Here is an 18,977-nt window from a genome sequence, read left to right as displayed (position 1 = left end):
TGTTGACAAGGATATGGAGCACCTGGGCCCCTCACCCCCACTCAGGGTGGGAGAGTATAAACCATCATGACTGCTTTGCAAAACTACTCAACAGTTCCTAAGAAAGCTCAACAAGTGCCGACCCAGCAATCTCCTACCTAGGCACACAACCAGCAGACATGTACACATACGTCTACAGGAGACACACATGCAATGTTCACAGCTGGGTAGGTAATGGCCCCAAACTAGAAGGAACCCAAAGATGCATCAATTCCAGAAGGCGTAAGTAAACTGTGGTGTAGAAAGAGAATTCTCCACAGCAGTGAAAATCAATGAACATTCACCTGCAACCTTGAGGCTGAGTCTCACAAAGCAAGAGCCATCAGGGACACTCATTGGCTGAAAGTGAAGCAGGTAAAATTTAACTGGGTTAGAGGTCCACAGTTACCTCTGGGGAGGAGGAAGGAATCTGTAACCAGTGAGAAGGACTTCTGGAGGGAGGTGCTTAAAATGTTCTATTTTCCAACCTGAGTAGTGTTTACACAAATTTGTGAAAATTTCATTCCCTTTACATATATATATGACTTTTCTGGAAGTGTAAAAATTTTTTAAAGCTTTAATGAATAAATTTTACTTATTTTTAATTAACGATTTTTTTCCTATTATAGTTGGTTTACAATGTTCGATCAATTTTCTACTGTACAGCAAAGTGACCCAGTCTCTCTCTCTCTCACACACACACACACATATATATATACACATTCTTTTTCTCACATTATCCTCCATCATGTTCCATAATGAATACATTTTAGAAAAGAAATTTTAAAATGTCACTTCTCTTGTGTGCTCCTCCCCACCATTTAGGGGTAAGAGGAAAGAGGTAGCAGCCATGTGGAAATTAAAAACTGCCTGCTGTATCCCAATGCAAATGGGAGACAGAATAGTTTGTCTACCAGCAGGGTAAGAACTTGGCTCTGCACCGTCACCTTGAACGGAAAAGCTGCCCCTGGGATGAGCCGTCCCCAGCAGGGCCCTGCTCTGCTGGCAGAAAGGAGCAAACACGTCAAAAAGACAGAGAGACACATTTGGTACAGAACATGCGGCGTGGCACAAGTTCCCCTCCAGATGTTACAAAAACATTTCTGCCCTACAGTTGGATGCACTGTTCTGGAAAGTAGGCAACAGCAAAAGAATACTAACCCCCCTAGTCAAGTGAGCTTGGTAATGAGCTACAAGGACCGGCATAGTGAAACATTAAATAAAATCCACACTGTGGGAGTACCCTTCATTGCTCAGCAGTTAACGAACCCAACGAGGATCCACAAGGATGCGGGTTCGATCCCTGGCCCTGCTCAGAGGGTTAAGGATCCTGCATTGTTGTGGCTGTGGTATAGGCTGGCAGCTATAGCTCTGATTCAACCGCTAGCTTGGAAACTTCCATATGCCATGCATGGGTGCAGCCCTAAGGAGCAAAAAAAGTAAAAATAAAAAATAAATCCACACTGATGTTTAAAGGGCAGACAATGCCAAGCCACTATTCAAGGGAACCTGAGCTTCCCTGTATCTCCAGCATCCTGGACAGGAGATGTTATTCACATCCCCATGGTACTGGGCATGTTATAAAAGAAAACATCTCCCACTTGCCTCGGAATGGAAAGCATTGTGTGTCACACATCTCTAGAAAAGGTGTCTAGCAAAGGTTAGAAGGACCCTAAACACCTGGGGCTGAAGAAAGCTGACGAAGGCTTCCCTCACTTTGTCCTGAAAGCACCTGAGATCTCAAATATTCACCCTGACCCTGGCCTTAGAATGATGCTGCTCCCCACCAACACTCTGGCTGAGCAAAAGGGTGGAGGTCTCCAGATCAGAGAGCAGAGGTCCAAAACTCTCAGACTGGCCTTCAGCAAAGGCTGGCAGAACCCCCAGGAGACACCCCCTGCTCTGGCTCAGAGACATGGTGTCAGGTTCACAAGAAGGCATGTGGATCCCATCTTCATTCCCACGGCCCCAGAGCCCACCCTCCAATCCCCAGAAGAGAAAGGGGCTCCTGGCTGGAGCTTTTCATTCTAGGTCAGTCTTAGAGTCAGTATTGGATTCTGTGAGGAGTCAAATCACACCATGCTACTAGGCTCTGACAGGAGCAGGCCCCCAAAAGGGAGGGCACCCCCCAAGTTGCTCACTGCCCCTTAGTAACACCTAGGGATCTGGCCCCCCCCAGGTGTGCCCCAGGCAGCTCCAGCCTCCCCACAATGGACCACGGCTGCAGACACCTCAAGGAGAAGCAGGGCTGGAACCCACTGCCTTTAGAAATCTTAGCAAGCACTTTCCCAAGCAGCCCACACTGCCTCCATCACCCACACGAGGGCAGTTTGGCAGCTTTCACGCAAATGCAGGATGACACACCAAATGAAACTCCAGTAAGAAGAAAGCCACATGAAAGGATTGATTTCCCCCCCTCACTTCTGGGGCTGAGCCCAGGGTGGCTCTCCCCAGCGCCACTTGTTTGCACAGGTGAGAAGAATTAGCAGTCTGACATCCCTCCAGGGCTGAAACCCCCACCGCCTTCCACAAGGCAGGCTGGAGGAGCTGGGGAACATAAAATGCCTCCTCCGCCTGTGGGACGGGGCTGGGTCCAGCAATTCCCACCAACTCCAAATTTATATCAGCACCACGAATAAATGCCACTTGTAATTCATACCATAAAAAAAAAAAAAAATCACAAGCACCAGACAAGGGGGAGAATTCATCACATATAAAGAAAGGGAAGTGGCTGCAAGACACAATGGCCTGCCTCTCTAGCCTGTCCCCCAAATTGGCACTGGAAACCTTTGCCTTTCACAGAGTGCCACTGCTCCAGACTCCTCGGTACAGACACACAGGCAGTCAAGCAGGCAGGACCCTGGAGAGCTTAAATGCCAGTGATACGTCTCCCAGCCGAGAGCTGAGACAGAGAAAGACAGGAATTTATTTTAAAATCACACGTGGAGAAAGAGGAGATCCCTGGTGGCTCAGCAGGTTAGGGTTCTGGCCTCTAACCTGTGGCACAGGTTTGTGGCACAGGTTTGATCCTCGCCCCAGGAACTTCCAAATACCTAGAGCGTAGCCAAAAAAAAATTTTTTTTAAAGATTTGAAGTGGAGAAGGGACCTGCTGAATTATGTTGTCCTTCCAAGTCTGAGGGATTCAAGGGTTCTAATAACAATGGCTGATCAAGCACAGAGAACAACTGTCCGGTTCAAACTCTTCATCCGCTGCTCAGAGGAGAAGGGTTTTCCCCCCAACCCCGTGTAATTGGAAATGAAGCAAGAGAAAAGGGGGTGCATGCACACACATGTGCATGACACTCACAGGGTGGCATGTTGGAGGACGAGCTTGCATCTCTGTTTACAGAACATCGTGGCTTCCTCCGCAGCCTGGCGCTGCTCTTTACCTAGGCTGCTGGCCAGCAAGACTGCTCCACAGGCCAGCTGATGAGCTCGCCTCTTCTGAAGTTAATTCAGCTGGCTTTTCACCAGGTTGATCCCCAGAGACAGGGAAATGGCCCAGAGTCCAGGGTATGCCGTGGAAAAGATACCGCCTGCTCTTTCTCTTGTTCTGAGTTATAGAGACACGTCCCAGCCACTTCAAACATCCCCCAACATTTTTCCTGGCACTCTTGACAAGACAACGAGATGTTTCTTTCCTCTGCACCGTTACCATCAAAAGGAGCTGAGCAGCCCCAATGATAAATCACCAGGCTGATGCTGACCTTTGCTGGCTACTACTTCACGTGTGGTCCATCAGAGCAGCAGCATGGAAAACACGTGGGAGCTTGATGGGACCGCAGAATCTCAGGCCTGCTAAATCAGAACGTGCATTTTAACAAGCTCTCCAGGTGACTTATAATCTAAGAAGTGTTCTAGAACCACCTACACCAATTACAAATGACCATGTTCATCTGCAGCCAGCACAGAGAGATGGCCCTGAGAAGCGAGGCTCTCCTCCTGTCCCATCCCCAGTTGATGATGTGCAAACTTTTAGGACATTTTAGGGTCTCCTCCTTAACTCAGAACTCTGGTTACAAGTTACAAGGACAACCAGCCCAGAGGGAGCACTTGGGGCGTACAGGTGCTGGGCTAGGCTCCCTCTGTGCAGAACTGTGTTTAATCATCAGGGCAAGCCTAGGTGACACCAATATTATCCCCACTTTACAGATGAAGAAGTAGGTGGTCAGAGCCCCCAAAAGCATGGTAAAGACGCCAAGCGCAGCCCGCAACCAGACAGTCAGGTGCAGAGCCCACTCTCCTGTCAGCCAGAAAGGTGGAAGCATCCTCTCTGTTGCCAGCAGCTCACACGTAACTTTGGAAAAGGCAAGTGAGTCTCTGCAGGTGGCCCGAGATTAAAACCTAGAAGTTTCATCCCCAAAAGACAGACAAGAGGGTTGGAACTTAAAGGCAGTCCTTCTCTTCCCCATCAGGCTGAATTTCGATTGCCTTCTTGCTTTCCTAAAATGTTCCCATTGCAGCATGGAGCTGCCTGCCCAGGGGTTAGTCTCTCTTACTGAGCAGTTCAGACACCTATTTGGGAAAGTGGGCCCATCTGTTTGTCTGCCAGTCCAGGTATGCTCAGGAGATGAATGATTTCCTGCTTGAGGCAATCCTATCGGCAGCTGCTAGTGTGCATTTTAATCAAAGATGGGGAGTGACAAGGCTGATAAGTAGCAGAGCTGGGATTTGAACCCAGGGCATTCGTGTTCAAGGGCATGCCGTTTCCTGTAACTGCCGCCCCCCCCACACACACACAACTTCCTCCTACAGTGGCAATTTAAATGCTCTTCATTTTTTTCCAACACAGCCACTTCCTTGGTTGACCTTTGTATGGAAGCTGGTCACTGAGGCTCCAATCTGGGCTCCCAACCTGCTCTGAACCCATCCCGCACCTCCTGAGAGCAACCCTGGGTCACTTCCCAAGAGAGCAGGTGGCAGAAAAGGTTTGGACCACAGCTACCTCCCTGGGGAAGGCCAACATCACCCCCAGAGGCTCCCTCCTTCCCCACAAATACCACAGCAGTGATTCCACAGGGCGAAATTACAGTCAGATCCAAGACAGCAACTGGAGATTAGAAACCTTAAACCCATTGGGTTTGCCTTCATGCATTTGATCCCCAAACCAAAACTTCCTCAGGGACCCACACTTTGGTCACAGGAGTGGAATTCAATCACTGCGTGTCCACCACACCTCAGGAAAACCCCAGGAATCCCTCCACATCCCTTACTGGGCAAAACGCAGCCGAGACCTGCACAGACGGCAAGTCAGTGCCAGGAAAGCCACCTGATCACACCAAGTCCTTCACTCCGAGAGAAGGAAACAGGTGGTATTCCATGCCCAACTGGGAAAGAACAGAGGCACAGGCAGGGTCCCACCCTGGAGAGGAATTAGCCCCCCTGGCCATTCTAGAAGGGAGTAAAAGGGTCCTTAGAAACTGCTGCTCTGGCTCAGGGCTCAGGTCCCAGTAGATGCAGCTGGAGAAGGAAGCACAGCAAAGAGTCGAGGTTTTCCTTCCCCATCTGAGAGCACCAAGTAAACATTAAAATCCAAGAGGCAGGAGTTCCCATCATGGTGCAGCAGAAATGAATCCAACTAGGAAACGTGAGGTTGCTGGTTTGATCCCTGGCCTCGCTCAGTGGGTTAAGGATCCAGTGTTGCCATGAGCTGACACAGCTCAGATCTGGCGTGGTTCTGGCTGTGGCGTAGGCCAGCGGCTACAGCTCCAATTAGACCTCTAGCCTGGGAACCTCCACATCTTGCAGGTGTGGCCCTAAAAAGACAAAAAAAAAAAAAAAAAAAATCCAAGAAGCAGAGCAAGCTCCGAGAGAACTCTGAGAGGTCTGATTCTTTTAGTCTTTCTCTTGGTTTCTGGGCAAAATTTTCTTCTCCAAGAAAAGTAAGTCAATAACTTTACATTTACTTTTTCTAAAATGTCATCAGCACCTTAGAAGTGTGGACTTATGTCCCAGATGTCAGGCCAGAGCTTCCCAGAATGGAAGTGACCTCCCTCCTGCTCTCTGAGAGAAGGAAGAGGCATGCAAAATGCTAGGATTTCCCTCACACCTGTCAGGATGGCCATCGTCAAAAAGGCCACAAATAACCAAGGTCGGTGAGGATGTGGAGAAAAGGGAAGCCTTGTACACCAGTTGTGGGAATGTAAGTTGGTGCAGACACTGTGGAAAATAGTATAGAGTTTCCTCAAAAAACTAAAAATAGAACTCCCACATGACCCAGCAATTTCACTCCTAGAAAACAAAAACACCAATTTGAAAAAGATACGTGCAACCCAATGTTCAATGCAGCACTATTTACAACAGCCAAGACATGAAAGCAACCTAAGTGTCTATTAACATATGAGAGGATCAAAACCACACCACACCAAATCCTTGTATATATGGATACAAATATACAATGGAATATTACTCGGGCATAAACAAAGAATGAAATAATACCATTTGCAAGTGCATGGAGGACCTGAAGGCATTATGCTTAGTGACATAAGTCAGAGAAAGACAAATACTGTATGTTATCACTTAAATGTGGAATCTAAAAAACAAAACCAATGAGTGAATAAAACCAATGAGTGAATATAACAGAAACAGTCTCACAGATGCAGAGAACAAAACAGCTGTTACCAGGAGGGAGAGGGAAGGAGGGAGGGGTTAGACAGGGAGCAGATTAAGAGGTACAAACTACTGTGTATAAAATAAATACACTACAAGCACATACTGTATAGCACAGCATAGGGAATACAGTCAATATTTTATAACTTTAAATGGAGTATAATTGCATAAAAATATTGAACCACTATGTTGTACACTTGAAACTCTATAAAATCAACTATAAAATTTTTTTAGTAGTTCCCATTGTGGTTCAGCGGTAATGAATCTGACTAGTATCTATGAGGATGCAGATTCGATCTCTAGCCCTGCTCAGTGGGTTAAGGATCTGGCACTGCTGTTGAGCTGTGGTATAGGTCACAGACATAGCTCAGATCTAGCATTGCTGTAGCTGAGACATAGGCTGGCAGCTATAGCTCCTATTCGAGCCTTAGGCTGGGGGCTTCCATATGCTGTGGGTGTGGCCCTAAAAAGCAAAAAAAAAAAAAAAAAAAAAAAAAAAATTAGGATTTTTATAACTCTAGGATTTACAATCCCACAGGGCTCCAATTAGTCATCTCAGATCCTTTTTTGGAAGCAAACAGACATATACATGAATACAAAGAAATGCAGATTTATGTACATACAGCATGACCAAAATTTTAGAGACCACATCTAATAGTGTCTTACACAAGACTCTTTCATTCATTTCTGTACTGAGTGCTGACACTCAAATTTCATGAATGAATGAATCAACACATGTACTAAAAGTAAACTTTTAGTATCTAAAGTCAGGATGAAGATGACTGTTTGTTTCAAACATCAAAGTAACATCAGAAATAGCTACTCATATTTATCTAAGGTTTACTATGTGCTGCCTGTTATGTTCCAGGTTCTGCAGACATCATCTCATTTAACCCCCCCACAACATAATGAATGACAACACTTATTAAATTGTCTTCTTTTACAGAGGAGGGATTGAGGCTCAAATAGCTGAAGTAACTTGCCAATAACAGACAGCTCCTCACTGGGGGCTAAGCCAGGCAGGCAGTCCCCCTTTTACAGCACAGACCAAAGATCTGGTTGTTGCTGGGGAACCAGGGGTTACAATGAAGGCCGAGACAGGAAGAACCCTACCCCACTGCAGAATCTGGAAAAGAGGTATCAGGACCCTGTGCGGCCTTTGGGGTATCCAGGACACAGCCAACTTTGAGACCTGCGAGCATTGTAGCATTTTTAACACTGGACAGTCCAGAACGGGTGGGAGAGGTCACCTGGGCTTAAATGCTCTAAGGGATGAGCTGAGATGGAGGACATTCATTTCATGTTTTTTATGTTCAGATCTGGGGGACACAAATTACCCTCATTTGCACATGGTTGGCCACTTGTGCAGAAATTCTGATTCCGTATGGAATGGAAGAATTGTTATTATTTTATAATAATAAATAATTGTAATATTCTATTACATATTATTTCATAAATTTTATTATATAATAATATTGTTGTAATTATAATATAATTTCTATAATAATAATAGTTTCCTTAATAATGTTACAAATCCAGGGGTGAATCCTAGCCACTGGCCACCACCTCCCCATCCACTCTCCCAGCAGACCTTCCTGAATAAGCCATGGGAGCCAGCAGGACTGAACCGAGCAGATGGAGGGATGGTAATGAAAGCAGTCCAGGGAGGTTAGGATGGATACATGGAATATGCTAACATGCCCCCTCTTTCCTAGGATACTTGCATCTTAATACAGACCTAGTGACAGAGCAGGCCCTACAAACGCCCTGGCACAATCAAGGCATCTCTGTGCCCTGAGTGATCATGCATCTCTGGAGAGCAGAACCCCAGTATCTCCACATAGGTAGCCAGTGGGTCATGAATAAGCATCTGTAAAGGGAAGATCCCTTGGCTGTGATTCCAGAACTTTTTCAGGAAAACAGGATAGAATCTCACAACACAGATGCTTGAGTGCCTGGAAGCCCCAATTCAGACTCAACTTCTTTTTTTTGTGCCACACCTCTGGCACATCGAAGTTTCCAGGCCAGGAAATGAACCCGAGCCATGGCAGGGGTCCAAGCTGCTGTAGTGACAATGCCAGATCTTTAACCTGCTGCACCACAAAGGAACTTCCAGACTCAACTTTTTTTTTTTTTTTTTTTTAACAGCCTCACCCTCAGCTCATGTAAGTTCTCCAGCTAGGGGTCAAACTGGAGCTGCAGCCGCAGGCCTACACCACAGCAACACTGAGGCACAGAGGTGCTGTCTGCCCAAGTCACACGGCAGCAGAGTGGTTGAGCTGGGGCCTGCACCTTTGCCTGTCAAGAATTCAAGAGTCTAGGAGTTTCCGTTGTGGCTCAGTGGGTTACAAACCCAACCTAGTGTCTGTGAGGATGCTGGTCTCTCTCAGTAGGTTAAGGATCCAGCATTGCTGCAACCTGCCCCACAGTCGCAAATGCAGCTTGTGCCTCAGTGTTCCGCTCTGTGAATGGGGCTACAGCAACAATCAGCTGAAGCAACAACAGAGAACATAAGTGCACTAATACATGTGAAGTATGTGGACAATATGCCACATGAGCTAAGCACTCAATAAATACATTGTTGCTACTACTGCAAACTTAAACTCCCTGCAGAAGCCCTTTTTGTCCTTCCAAAAAGCAGAAATTGGGGTCCAAGTGAGCCTGTGGTTTCAAAGACTAGATTTTTCCCAGTCTTGGATTCACTTTAACTTCCCAAGGCTCCCTCTGGCATTAAAAAAAAAAAAAAAAAAAAAAAAAAAAAAAGTCCTCATAAAACATCCTACTCTGCCTTGGTTGGTCACCAAATCCACATGGCTTAAGGCTCTGTGGTTCACAGGGCTCTGAGGTCCTGCTGCTCCCTCTGGTCAAGAGCTTAAGGTAAGGCAGAGCTTTCTTTCTCCTCTGCCCCTCACCTGAGACCTCCCTGAGGTCAGGAAGATGCACCCTAGGAGTCGACTTCGGGCTGATTCTAACAGCCCAGAATCCTATGCTTCTCACACTGATACAGTGGGATGAGCAAAGGCACAGATGATCTCCCAGCCCCACCACAGGCCGAGGAACACAACTCACACTTCCTAACACAGTGATTCACACACAATGGGCTCCATGGCAGCCACGGAGGTGTGCACCACCTCCTGCTGATAGCCAGGGAGCATCACTTGACAGCCTCCAGCTGGGCTCCTGGAGGCAATCAAGTCAAGGCCACGCTCTTCCCAGGCAGCCACAGAGACTGATTATGATCATGGGGTAAAGGATGGGGAGGGTGTCCCTGATTGAGCTGAATGAGGTTGGTTTGTTTGTTTGTTTGTTTTTTGGCCACACCTACAGCACAGATCCCAGGCTAGGGATCCAACCTAAGCCAAAGCAGTAACAATACTGGATTCCTAACCAGGAAACTCTGGTTGGCTGAGATTTTATTCAGACCTGCATCTAAGGCTGGCCCTGCCCAATCCTGTTTCCTCCACCTGTTCTTTCCCTGGCTTACCCCCCACCCTAATACTTCCCTTTCACTCCTACCTGTCTTAGCATCTGCTTACCAGAGGATGCAACTGACACAGGCCCCCAGGCAATGTGTATCAATCACTGAGGCTGGGATGACCTTGGATAAGGCATTAAGTCTTGGTTCTCCAACTGGGAAACTGGAAACCACTCACCACATTGTCCCACAGATTCAACTAGAGACTCTGACACTTGTGAAAGTGTTGGACCTCTTGTAGATGTCCAGCAATTACTATCTGATGGGCTCATCATTTTGATTTCTTACATTTACATGCTGCTCCTTTGAAAGCAAATGATTTCTAAGAACACCATGGCTGCTTTTAATAAATGTGAAAACGGCATTTTCCCCATACAAATCACAATGGGAGTTACCAAAAGGAGACATTTCCTAACCAGGTCACCAGGGACCCAGAGCTGGCTGCAGGCTGGCCCCTCACAATCTCACACTCCCAGCTGTTAGAAACTGGCTGAGATGAATCTGTCTTCTTGCCCTGGAAGTTTCTCTCTCGAACAAGACAGCTGCCTCTGCCCCAACCAGTGTTCAGCACCAGCTCAGGAAACAGCACCTCACCAGCTTCTTGAGATCTTCAGGGAAAAGTCCTAGAAATCCCAAGGGACGCTTTCCGAGTCAAGCCTCATACACGTGTCACCCCTCCCCTTTTCCTGGTCACATTAGCAGCATGCAGAACTCCCCAGACCAGAGATCAAACCCATGCCACAGCTACAACCAGAGCCACAGCAGTGACAATGCTGGATCCTTAACCCACTCTGCCACCAGGGAACTCCGTGTCCTCCCTTCTTGAGTGCTGTGGGAGAGGGGGCTCTGCGGGGCCAGCAAGAACAAGGAACAAGGTCTAAAAAAGATACTTTCAGAAAATCCAGATGGGGAAGTGCAGGGACAGCCCGCCCTGAGAGTCTGGGACAGAAGAACTTGGCAAAGACGTCACCAGAGGTTTATGAGAAGGCCTGGCTGCCTTCACCACTTCTGGGTGTCTCCTCACAGAGCCTGGAAGGGTGTGGGTGGGGAGCAGGGCCCAGGATCCCAGGGTCTCCCTCCTGAAGGTTCTACCTTCACGGGCTCTCCTCTGCCCATCTGAATACCCGTGCCTGCCCCAGGACAAGCCTCTCCCCCACGGGAGCCACATCTTACTTCTGCCTGACACACAAGACTAGACCCTCACAATCTTCTCACCCATCAGACTGTGAGTGTGCATTCTGCATTCTCGAATCCCCAGCCCTTAGCACAGAGCAGGCATGCTAATGCTGATGGACGAAAAGAGGCTGCCTACTATTAAGTCTTAGTTTTTTTTTTTTCCTTATTTTTTTGTTTTCCTTTTTACAGCCATACCTACAGCATATGGAGTTCCCAGGCTAGAGGTCAAATCAGAGCTACAGCTCCCGGCCTATACCACGGCCACAGCAATGCAGGATCCAAACCACCTCTGTGACCTACACCACAGCTCACTGTAAGACCGGATCCTTAATCCAATGAGTGGGGCCATGGATCAAATCTGCATCCTCATGGATACTACTCGGGTTCGTTTCTACTGAGTCACGACAGAAACTCCAATTTTTAGTTAATTTAAGCTCCCTCATTTGGGTTAATTTTTTCTCGTATTGCCTTTTGATCTCCATCTAAGACACAAGTCATCGCTTCAAACCAGCACTGTCCAGTAGAACTTTCTGCGATGATGAGAACGTTTTGCATGTTTGTCCAATACAGTAGCCATGAGGCACACGTGGCTATTGAGCACCTGAAATGTGGCTAGTGTGACTGCAGAACTGAATTTTTCACTTTATTTTATTCAGTTGTAATTACTTTTAAAGAGCACTCTGGCTCGTGGCAACTGCACTGGCAGCGGAATCGGCTAGCTTGTGCTTTTAATTCCCAATCTTCACGCAAACAGAGGATGTTACGTTCCCCTTGGCTCTGAATGGCCTCCTGTTCCTCCCTGAATGATGCTCTGACAACCTCAACAAAGCAAAACGCCGGCGCCTCTTCCATTTCCGAGCACTTGCTCTGTGCCTGAGCACGGCCATCCTGATGTGTCCCGGGAGATGGGGCAGGAAGCACGTCTCCAGAAAGGAAGCCAGCGCACCCAGCCACCTTGGACTCCCAGGCTTCTGGGACAGAGAGGAAGGAGGGGAGGGGAGGGTGTGAAAGAGACCCACTCTGGGGGCTGGACGCCAGCCCGGCTGCATTTATTTCTCTCACAGGGTATCACAGTTGCCTGCCCTGCAGCTGAGGGACCAGTCCGTCTCTAAGGGAAGGGAACAGAAATCTGCTTTGTCCATGTTCCCTGGCACCTCCTGCTATTGTTCAAAGGGGTAAGAAGACCCAGGGGTGGGGGTGTCTAGGAGAAATATGCTAGCTCTGGGAAGACAGATGCCCTCTGGAAAAAAAGAAACTGAGTCCTTTGCATGTCTGCATCCAAACTGATACAAATGACATCTCTTACACTGTCTGGAATATTCAAGTCCACCTAGCCATGGACTTGGCTACCCAAAGCACAGAGGCAGAGGGGCCACTCAAGCCAAACACCTGCAGAGAGGCTGGGTCTGGGGCTGTTTTCAATGCAACATGACAGCAGATGCAGGACTCAGTCCTCAGTGCCCAGAAAAACAAGGCCATCCCATTCAGTACACAGAGACCTATGGCCCCTTATCAGTGACAATTTTGGTTTAAAAAAGAACTGATATCCCTGGTGGCTCAGCAGGTTAAGGCTCTGGCATTGTCACTGTTGTGGCTCTGGCTACTGAGTGGAGCAGGTTCGATCCCTGTCCCAGGAAATTCCACGTGCAGCAAATAATAAGAGCTGATAGGAATGCTCAGTTATGGGATGAGGGAAGAAGTCCTAGTCCTACTGACAGCACATGCAGACACTCTGAGATGTGCACCTGAGGGGCCCTTAACTCTGTCCCTTGCAGAGCCCTCGCTGACTGTGGTACCTGGGCTCCCTCCTTTACCCTGCACACAACTTATTCTTCCCTCTGTAAAAAGCTGTTTAATTAGCACAAATTAACCTATTAAACCACTGAAATTAAATGAAGAAGCTAAAGAGTAATAATTTCTGCTCAGGAAGAAAGACACCAAAACAAGGCTTTGTGAACATTGCCTTCTTCTCCTTTCAGAGTTTCATTACTTGTCCTCTGCAAGTCTGTCACTTACCTCCCACCCCCCAACTTGACTCTCTGCGATCTCTTTTTGAGTCCCTCTCATGGAGGTGGCTATGTTCTTCCAATGAACTGGAGCAGCTCCTCTGGTAAATTACTCCAAAACACCAGCGCCTAAGTAAGTTAATACATTTCTCTAAAGTACACACTTCAGCTCCATTGGCACTTTGGAAATGCAGAGAAAATGCCTTAAAACCCCCCTCCTCATAAGTTCCCTTGTGGCACCGCAGGTTAAGCATCCAGCATTGCCACAGCTGTGGGCACAGGCTGCAACTGTGCTGTGAGGGGTCAGTCCTGGCCCGGGAACTTCCACATTTCACATGCCGTGGGCATGGCCAAAAAAAAAAAAAAGATTTAATGCAATAAACTTCTAAAAAAAAAAAACCCTCCTCCTCTCTAAACCAGCAATTCTAAGCCCAGGAACTTATTCAAAGGAAATAATTAAGGATGTCCGCAAGCCTTTCGTTAGAAGGATGTTTACCCTGCCGCTGTTTATAATTGTGAGTAATTGGAAACAACCTGCATGCCCCTCAAAGCTAAAAGATCCAGGGCCCAAGGAAGAGACCCATAATGAGTCATTAAGTCAATCAACCAACCCTAGAGCTAAGAGCTAAGGTGAACACCTAAAGTAGATCCAGATTCCGCAGGGCCTGAATCCTACAAATACAGGGCTACTACTTTGAATTAATACAAAATTAAGAGTATAGAATTAGGCACAGGGCCTTGGTAAGGGGCTTATGCAAGTGAGAGGCCTTTGGTGGAAGTTTCATTAGCCTTGTAGTAAATCTAGACGATAAAGAAAAGAAAGGAGAAAATAGGAGATGCTGTCAGTCTCTTGCTTCAAAGGCCCCAGTGTACCAAGACTGGGCAGCATAACCAGCAGAGAATAATGTTCAAGGTCCAAGACCAAGAAGCTGAGGGGGGAGAGGGGGAAGGGAGAGGAGAGAAAAAGAATAGCGAAGATGCTCGGAAGAAATAGCAAGAGGACAGAAGTCAAGGGGATAAGCAGAAACTAAGACGGGCGGGGGGGAGAGAAAAGCTGCTTTAGAACAATTTCAGGAGTTTTCAGTAAACTGGCAGAGCAGGTTAAGTATCTGGCATTGTCACTGCTGTGGCGCAGGTTCAATCCCTGGCCCTGAAACTTCCACATGCAAAAGCATGGCCAAAAAAAGAAAGTTTATATTTAAAAAAAGAAAAAGAAAAAAATATTTATGACTGTACCACTTTGCTGTAGAGCAGAAATCGGCACAACACTGTAAATTAATTACACTTTAATTTTAAAAAATAATAAAACAATTTCAGTAGAGATTAGTTGGTACTTGAAAAACTACAGAAACAAGCACTCAATAAAAAAAAAAAGCAGCCCACTCAGTAGCAGAAGCGGAGGGAGTGCTTTTGAGACCAGCAGTCTGGCGGTGATGGGCTCCCATGGAACCGTGAAATATCTGCCCCACATCTTCACTGACACCAAAGCTACACCCTCGCACAACTGTCCATTCTCACTCCCTCTCTGCCTTGTATTCTGGGTCTTTTCCTGCACTGGTCAAAATAATTTACACCACAGAGCCTACCATTCCCTTTTTAAAATAAAACAGGCTGAACTCTTTTTTCAGGCCAGATCTGCTCTGGACTCCCCCAGCTTCTTCAGAGCTGGGGCAGCTTTCACCTGTAGCCCATCCAAATCCAGGTAATAGGGTCCTGATGCCTCTCTTCCCTGTAGGAGCGTAAAGAGCCCAAAGACCCAGGAGGCCATGCAGCTGCAGATCCCACACCATGCTCCAGCACCTCTGCCTGCCCTCCCCAACTGCCCCCTGCCCAGAGTGGCCCTTCTATTCTGGACAGCCTTCCTCCACTTGTGTTTTGTGCCAAGGTCACACAGTCCCAGAGCCCAGCCTAGGATTCTGAGATGTGGTCTCTAACTTCTCCTGCCCAGGCTTCATTCACTACCAAATCCAAAGTCCACAGTGGACTCTGAGTCTGGGAGATATAGAAAAGGTGAAGGCCTGCTTTGCTTTAAAAGGGGGATCTGGCAAGTGCAGGAAAAGACAGTTGGCCTTGAACACAGCAACTGGGATAAATGATAGGGAGGGAGATGGGAAACCAGAAAAGAGCTACACAACAACTTTAAAAACTGGTTCTCTTGAAGGCAACTCTCCTAAACAGCATGATTGTAAAGGGCTGGCTGGTCACCGAGTCCTTGCTTTTCCAGGAATGCTCCAGGGCTCAAAACTACAATCCCTCCCTTTTCCATCAGCCTCTGTCCAGTTCTAAGCAGAACTACATCATGAGCACACACGACTGACCTCCCCCTCCAAGCCTACAACCCCTAGGGATGCACACAGTGGTGACCACACAATAAAACCAGCCCAGGACTAGTTTTCACCTGGACCCGCACTGGGGAACTCTCCACACCCTAATGCTTTGAGGAGGGGGGTGAGCCTCATATGGCTGTTTCATTCACTCTTGTCCAGGAGAAAAGTCCAAGGAGTGATCAACCTCCCCTGGGGCATCTCCTCTGGGCCTGGACACTCAAGCTCTGTTTCCCTTAGCAGACGGTGCTTAATGGGAAGAGCGCCCACCCCTTGGGATTCTGAGGGGGTCACTCAGGAGGCAACTGGACTCGGTGACCGCTACTGAGCGCTTATCTCCTGGTCAGCAGCCCCATGTGAGATGAGGACCAGGCTGCCCCAGAAATCACCCACTGGCCCCATGAGCCTAGTTACTGGGAGGTCGTGGACCATCCCACCCCCACCCCCCGCCTCCCAGACCCTCTCAGCTTCCACAGAGGGTCTGGTAAGAGAATAGGCGACAACACACTAGGCCTCCTCCGTGCACACCCAGCCCACTCCCCTAGCATTTCGCATGTCGGGGATACTCTATCTACTTCCTGCGCAGCCGGCAGGAGGGGCTCAAAGCCGGGAAGGGGTGGATGGGGTGTCACCAAGGGTTCCCCAAACCGAGGAGTCCTGTCTCCCCGGCCCGGGGAGTCAGGATGCTGGAGGAACCAAGTTACTCTACGACCCAGAGAGTTAAGATAAGTCTAGTTGGGAAGGCGAGGGGGCAACCCCGGCGGCTCTCAAACCCGGGCAGGAGCCCGATCGATCCCCTCCGACTCGACTCGGGCGCCCGCTCCGGCGTCCGCTGGACCGGGACCGGCGTCCTCCCTTCTCCCCGCCTTCCCTTGGCAGCCCGGCTGCGCGCAACAGAGACATTTAAATCACCCCCTCGGGACGGCGGCGTGGAGAGGCCGGAAAGGCGGTGGCGGCAGCCGAGGGTCTGAGGCCTGCCCGGGGTCGGGGTCCGGGCTGGGGCCGGAGGGCACTCACCAGCGCGTGTTGTCGTGGAAGTGTTCCAGCACCGCGTAGCCGAAGAAGGACCCGGCGGGACCCTGGAAGCGCACCGGGCGCTGCGGGTCGAGATTGTATGCGCCCGCGGGAGTCCCCGCGGCCACCAGCGCCAGGAACAGCGCGCAGAGCCGCCCGGCGCCCCTCCGCGCCGCCGGGCCGCCCATCCCCAGCCGGCCGCCGCCCTCCCCTGTGCCCCGCGAGCAGGGCGCCGAGCGTGCCGGCAGCGGGGCCTCAGGGTCCGCCGACGGCGGAGAAGCTCCCGGGGGCCGGAGCTCCGCGGGGGAACGCGGGCGCGACGCGGCGCCGGGCCGAGGGCCGTGAGCTGAGCGGGCGCTGCAAGCGAGCACAGGGGCGGCCCGGAGCGGGCGGCGTCCTCTGTCCGGCGGAGAAGTGTGAGCGCTCGGAGCGAGCCGGTCCCGGCCCGGGCGGCGCTGGACTGCAGAGAGGCGCGCCCGCGGGGTGGGCGGCCTGGGCGGCCGGCGGCGGGACGGCGCTGCAGCGCCCCCTGCGGGCCACGAGCCTCCCGCCGCCGCCCGCAGCGGAAGAGAAGTCCAGTCGCCCCACCTTCCTGGTCCCTAGACAATTCTAAACCTCCCTGCAGTCCTGCCAGGTGTCACACTCAAACCGAGAACCGGTGAAGGCGGGTGAAGTTTATACTCCAGCCCCGCCCATCCGCTGTCTCTTCACCCAGCTCTGAGATAACCCTTAGCCCGCAAGCGCTCCAGAAACGCCAGCTGATGCCAATAACGATGATAGCCACGTGGGAGCGAGCAGAGGACATCTTCACGGGATCATCACCTGGCTTCCTCGCAGCTGGTGCGTACATGTGATCCCTGCACCACCAGCAGCACCTGAGAACTTGGAAATGCCAGTCAGCAGGTCCTATTGAATCAAAACCTCCGCTTGGGTGGATGGGTCGGGGTGTGTGTAAAATTTACCATCTTAGCCATCTTTAAGTGGACAGTGTGGTGGCATTAAGTACATTTACATTGTTGTGCAGACATGACACCAATCTCTAGGAATTACCTTGCAAAACTGTAACTATATTCATGAAACATTAACTCCTCATTTATTCCCTCCCCCTAGCCCTTGGCAACAAATTGTATGAATTCAACTACTCAGAGTACCCCCACACGGGTGGAATCATACAATATTTGTCTTTTTGTGCTTGGCAATCCACTTAGCATAATGCCCTCAAGGTCCATCCTTGTTGTAGCATGCATCAGAATCTTTTCTTTTTTCCTTTCTTTCTTTCTATGTTTAATCTTTTTTAGGGCCACACCTGTGGCATATGGAGGTTCCCAGGCTAGGGGTTAAATTCGAGCTGTATCTACTGGCCTAAGCCACAGCTCAGGGCAATGTCCAGATCCTTAACCGAGTGTGCAAGGCAAGGGATCAAACCTGCGTCCTAACGAATACTAATCAGATTTGTTTCTGTTGAGCCTCAATGCGAACTCCCAGAATTTCTTTTCCTTTTAAAGACCACATAATATTCCATTGATGTACACACTATATTTTCTTTATTGATCCGTGGATTGACACTTGGTTTGTTTCCACTTTGGGGCTATTGTAAATAATACTTCTATGAATATAGGTGTATAGTTACCTGTTCCAGATAAATACCTTCAAGTTCTTCAGGGTGTACGCCCAGAAGTGGAATACCTGGATCATATGGTAGTTGTTTAACTTTTTGAGACTGCCATACTGCTTTCCACAGTCACTGCACCATTTTACATCCCCACAAAGAGCGCAGAGTTTCCATTTCTCTATATTTTCATAACACTTGTTATTTTCTGGTTTTTTTGGGGGGGCGGTTTGTTTTCTAAATAGCAAGTCAAAAAAAAAAAAAGCAGTAAAATTAAATTGGGAAAAGTTGGTTTTAGTCCAATTTCCCCAAGCTTTTTTCTCTGTCCCAGCTGCCCAGCCTCACTAGTGGAACCCCATGGCTGCCCAGTCACCTAAGAGAGCTCAGCACAAAGTGTTACACCTATTTCTTGTCATACCCAATCTAACCAGTCCTGTTTTTTCTACCTCCTCAAGCTTCCAAATCCATTCATTCATTCTCATCTGTACTGCGTAGTGTTCAATTCAAGCCCATGTCTTTCCTTGACCATTTAACCATAATCATTACCTTTTTAATATGTGCAGAATTTGCAGTGATGTCAGCTTTTTCATGCCTGTAATTTGTGGTTTTGGTCTTTATTTCTTGGTCTGTCTTTGTAGGAGTTGTTAATTTTATTAATTTTTCAAAAAACCCACTTTTGACTTTCGTGTTATTTTTCTGTATTGCATTTACTTTTTAATCTTAACAATTTATTGATTTTTTGATC

General features: G+C 48.6%; 1 protein-coding gene across 3 annotated transcripts in view; it reads right to left on the bottom strand.

Annotated features, from left to right (window-relative positions):
* Nucleotides 1–17,273, bottom strand: part of ITGA9 (integrin subunit alpha 9) — a 357,221-nt gene extending 339,948 nt beyond the window's left edge. For 2 of the 3 annotated variants that reach the window (XM_021071659.1, XM_021071660.1), the window contains exon 1: nucleotides 16,627–17,079. In XM_021071659.1, the coding sequence (XP_020927318.1) occupies nucleotides 16,627–16,811 (185 nt within the window). In that variant the 5' untranslated portion in view covers nucleotides 16,812–17,079. Of the gene's footprint in view, nucleotides 1–16,626 lie in introns of all 3 variants that reach the window. The other variant, XM_021071658.1, reaches the window with a different exon arrangement.

The sequence above is a fragment of the Sus scrofa genome, chromosome 13 (assembly GCF_000003025.6).
Source record: "Sus scrofa isolate TJ Tabasco breed Duroc chromosome 13, Sscrofa11.1, whole genome shotgun sequence".
In the NCBI taxonomy this organism is placed as follows: domain Eukaryota; kingdom Metazoa; phylum Chordata; class Mammalia; order Artiodactyla; family Suidae; genus Sus; species Sus scrofa.
Note: the sequence above shows the minus strand (reverse complement) of the source record. Positions and strands in the feature narration are given on the sequence as shown.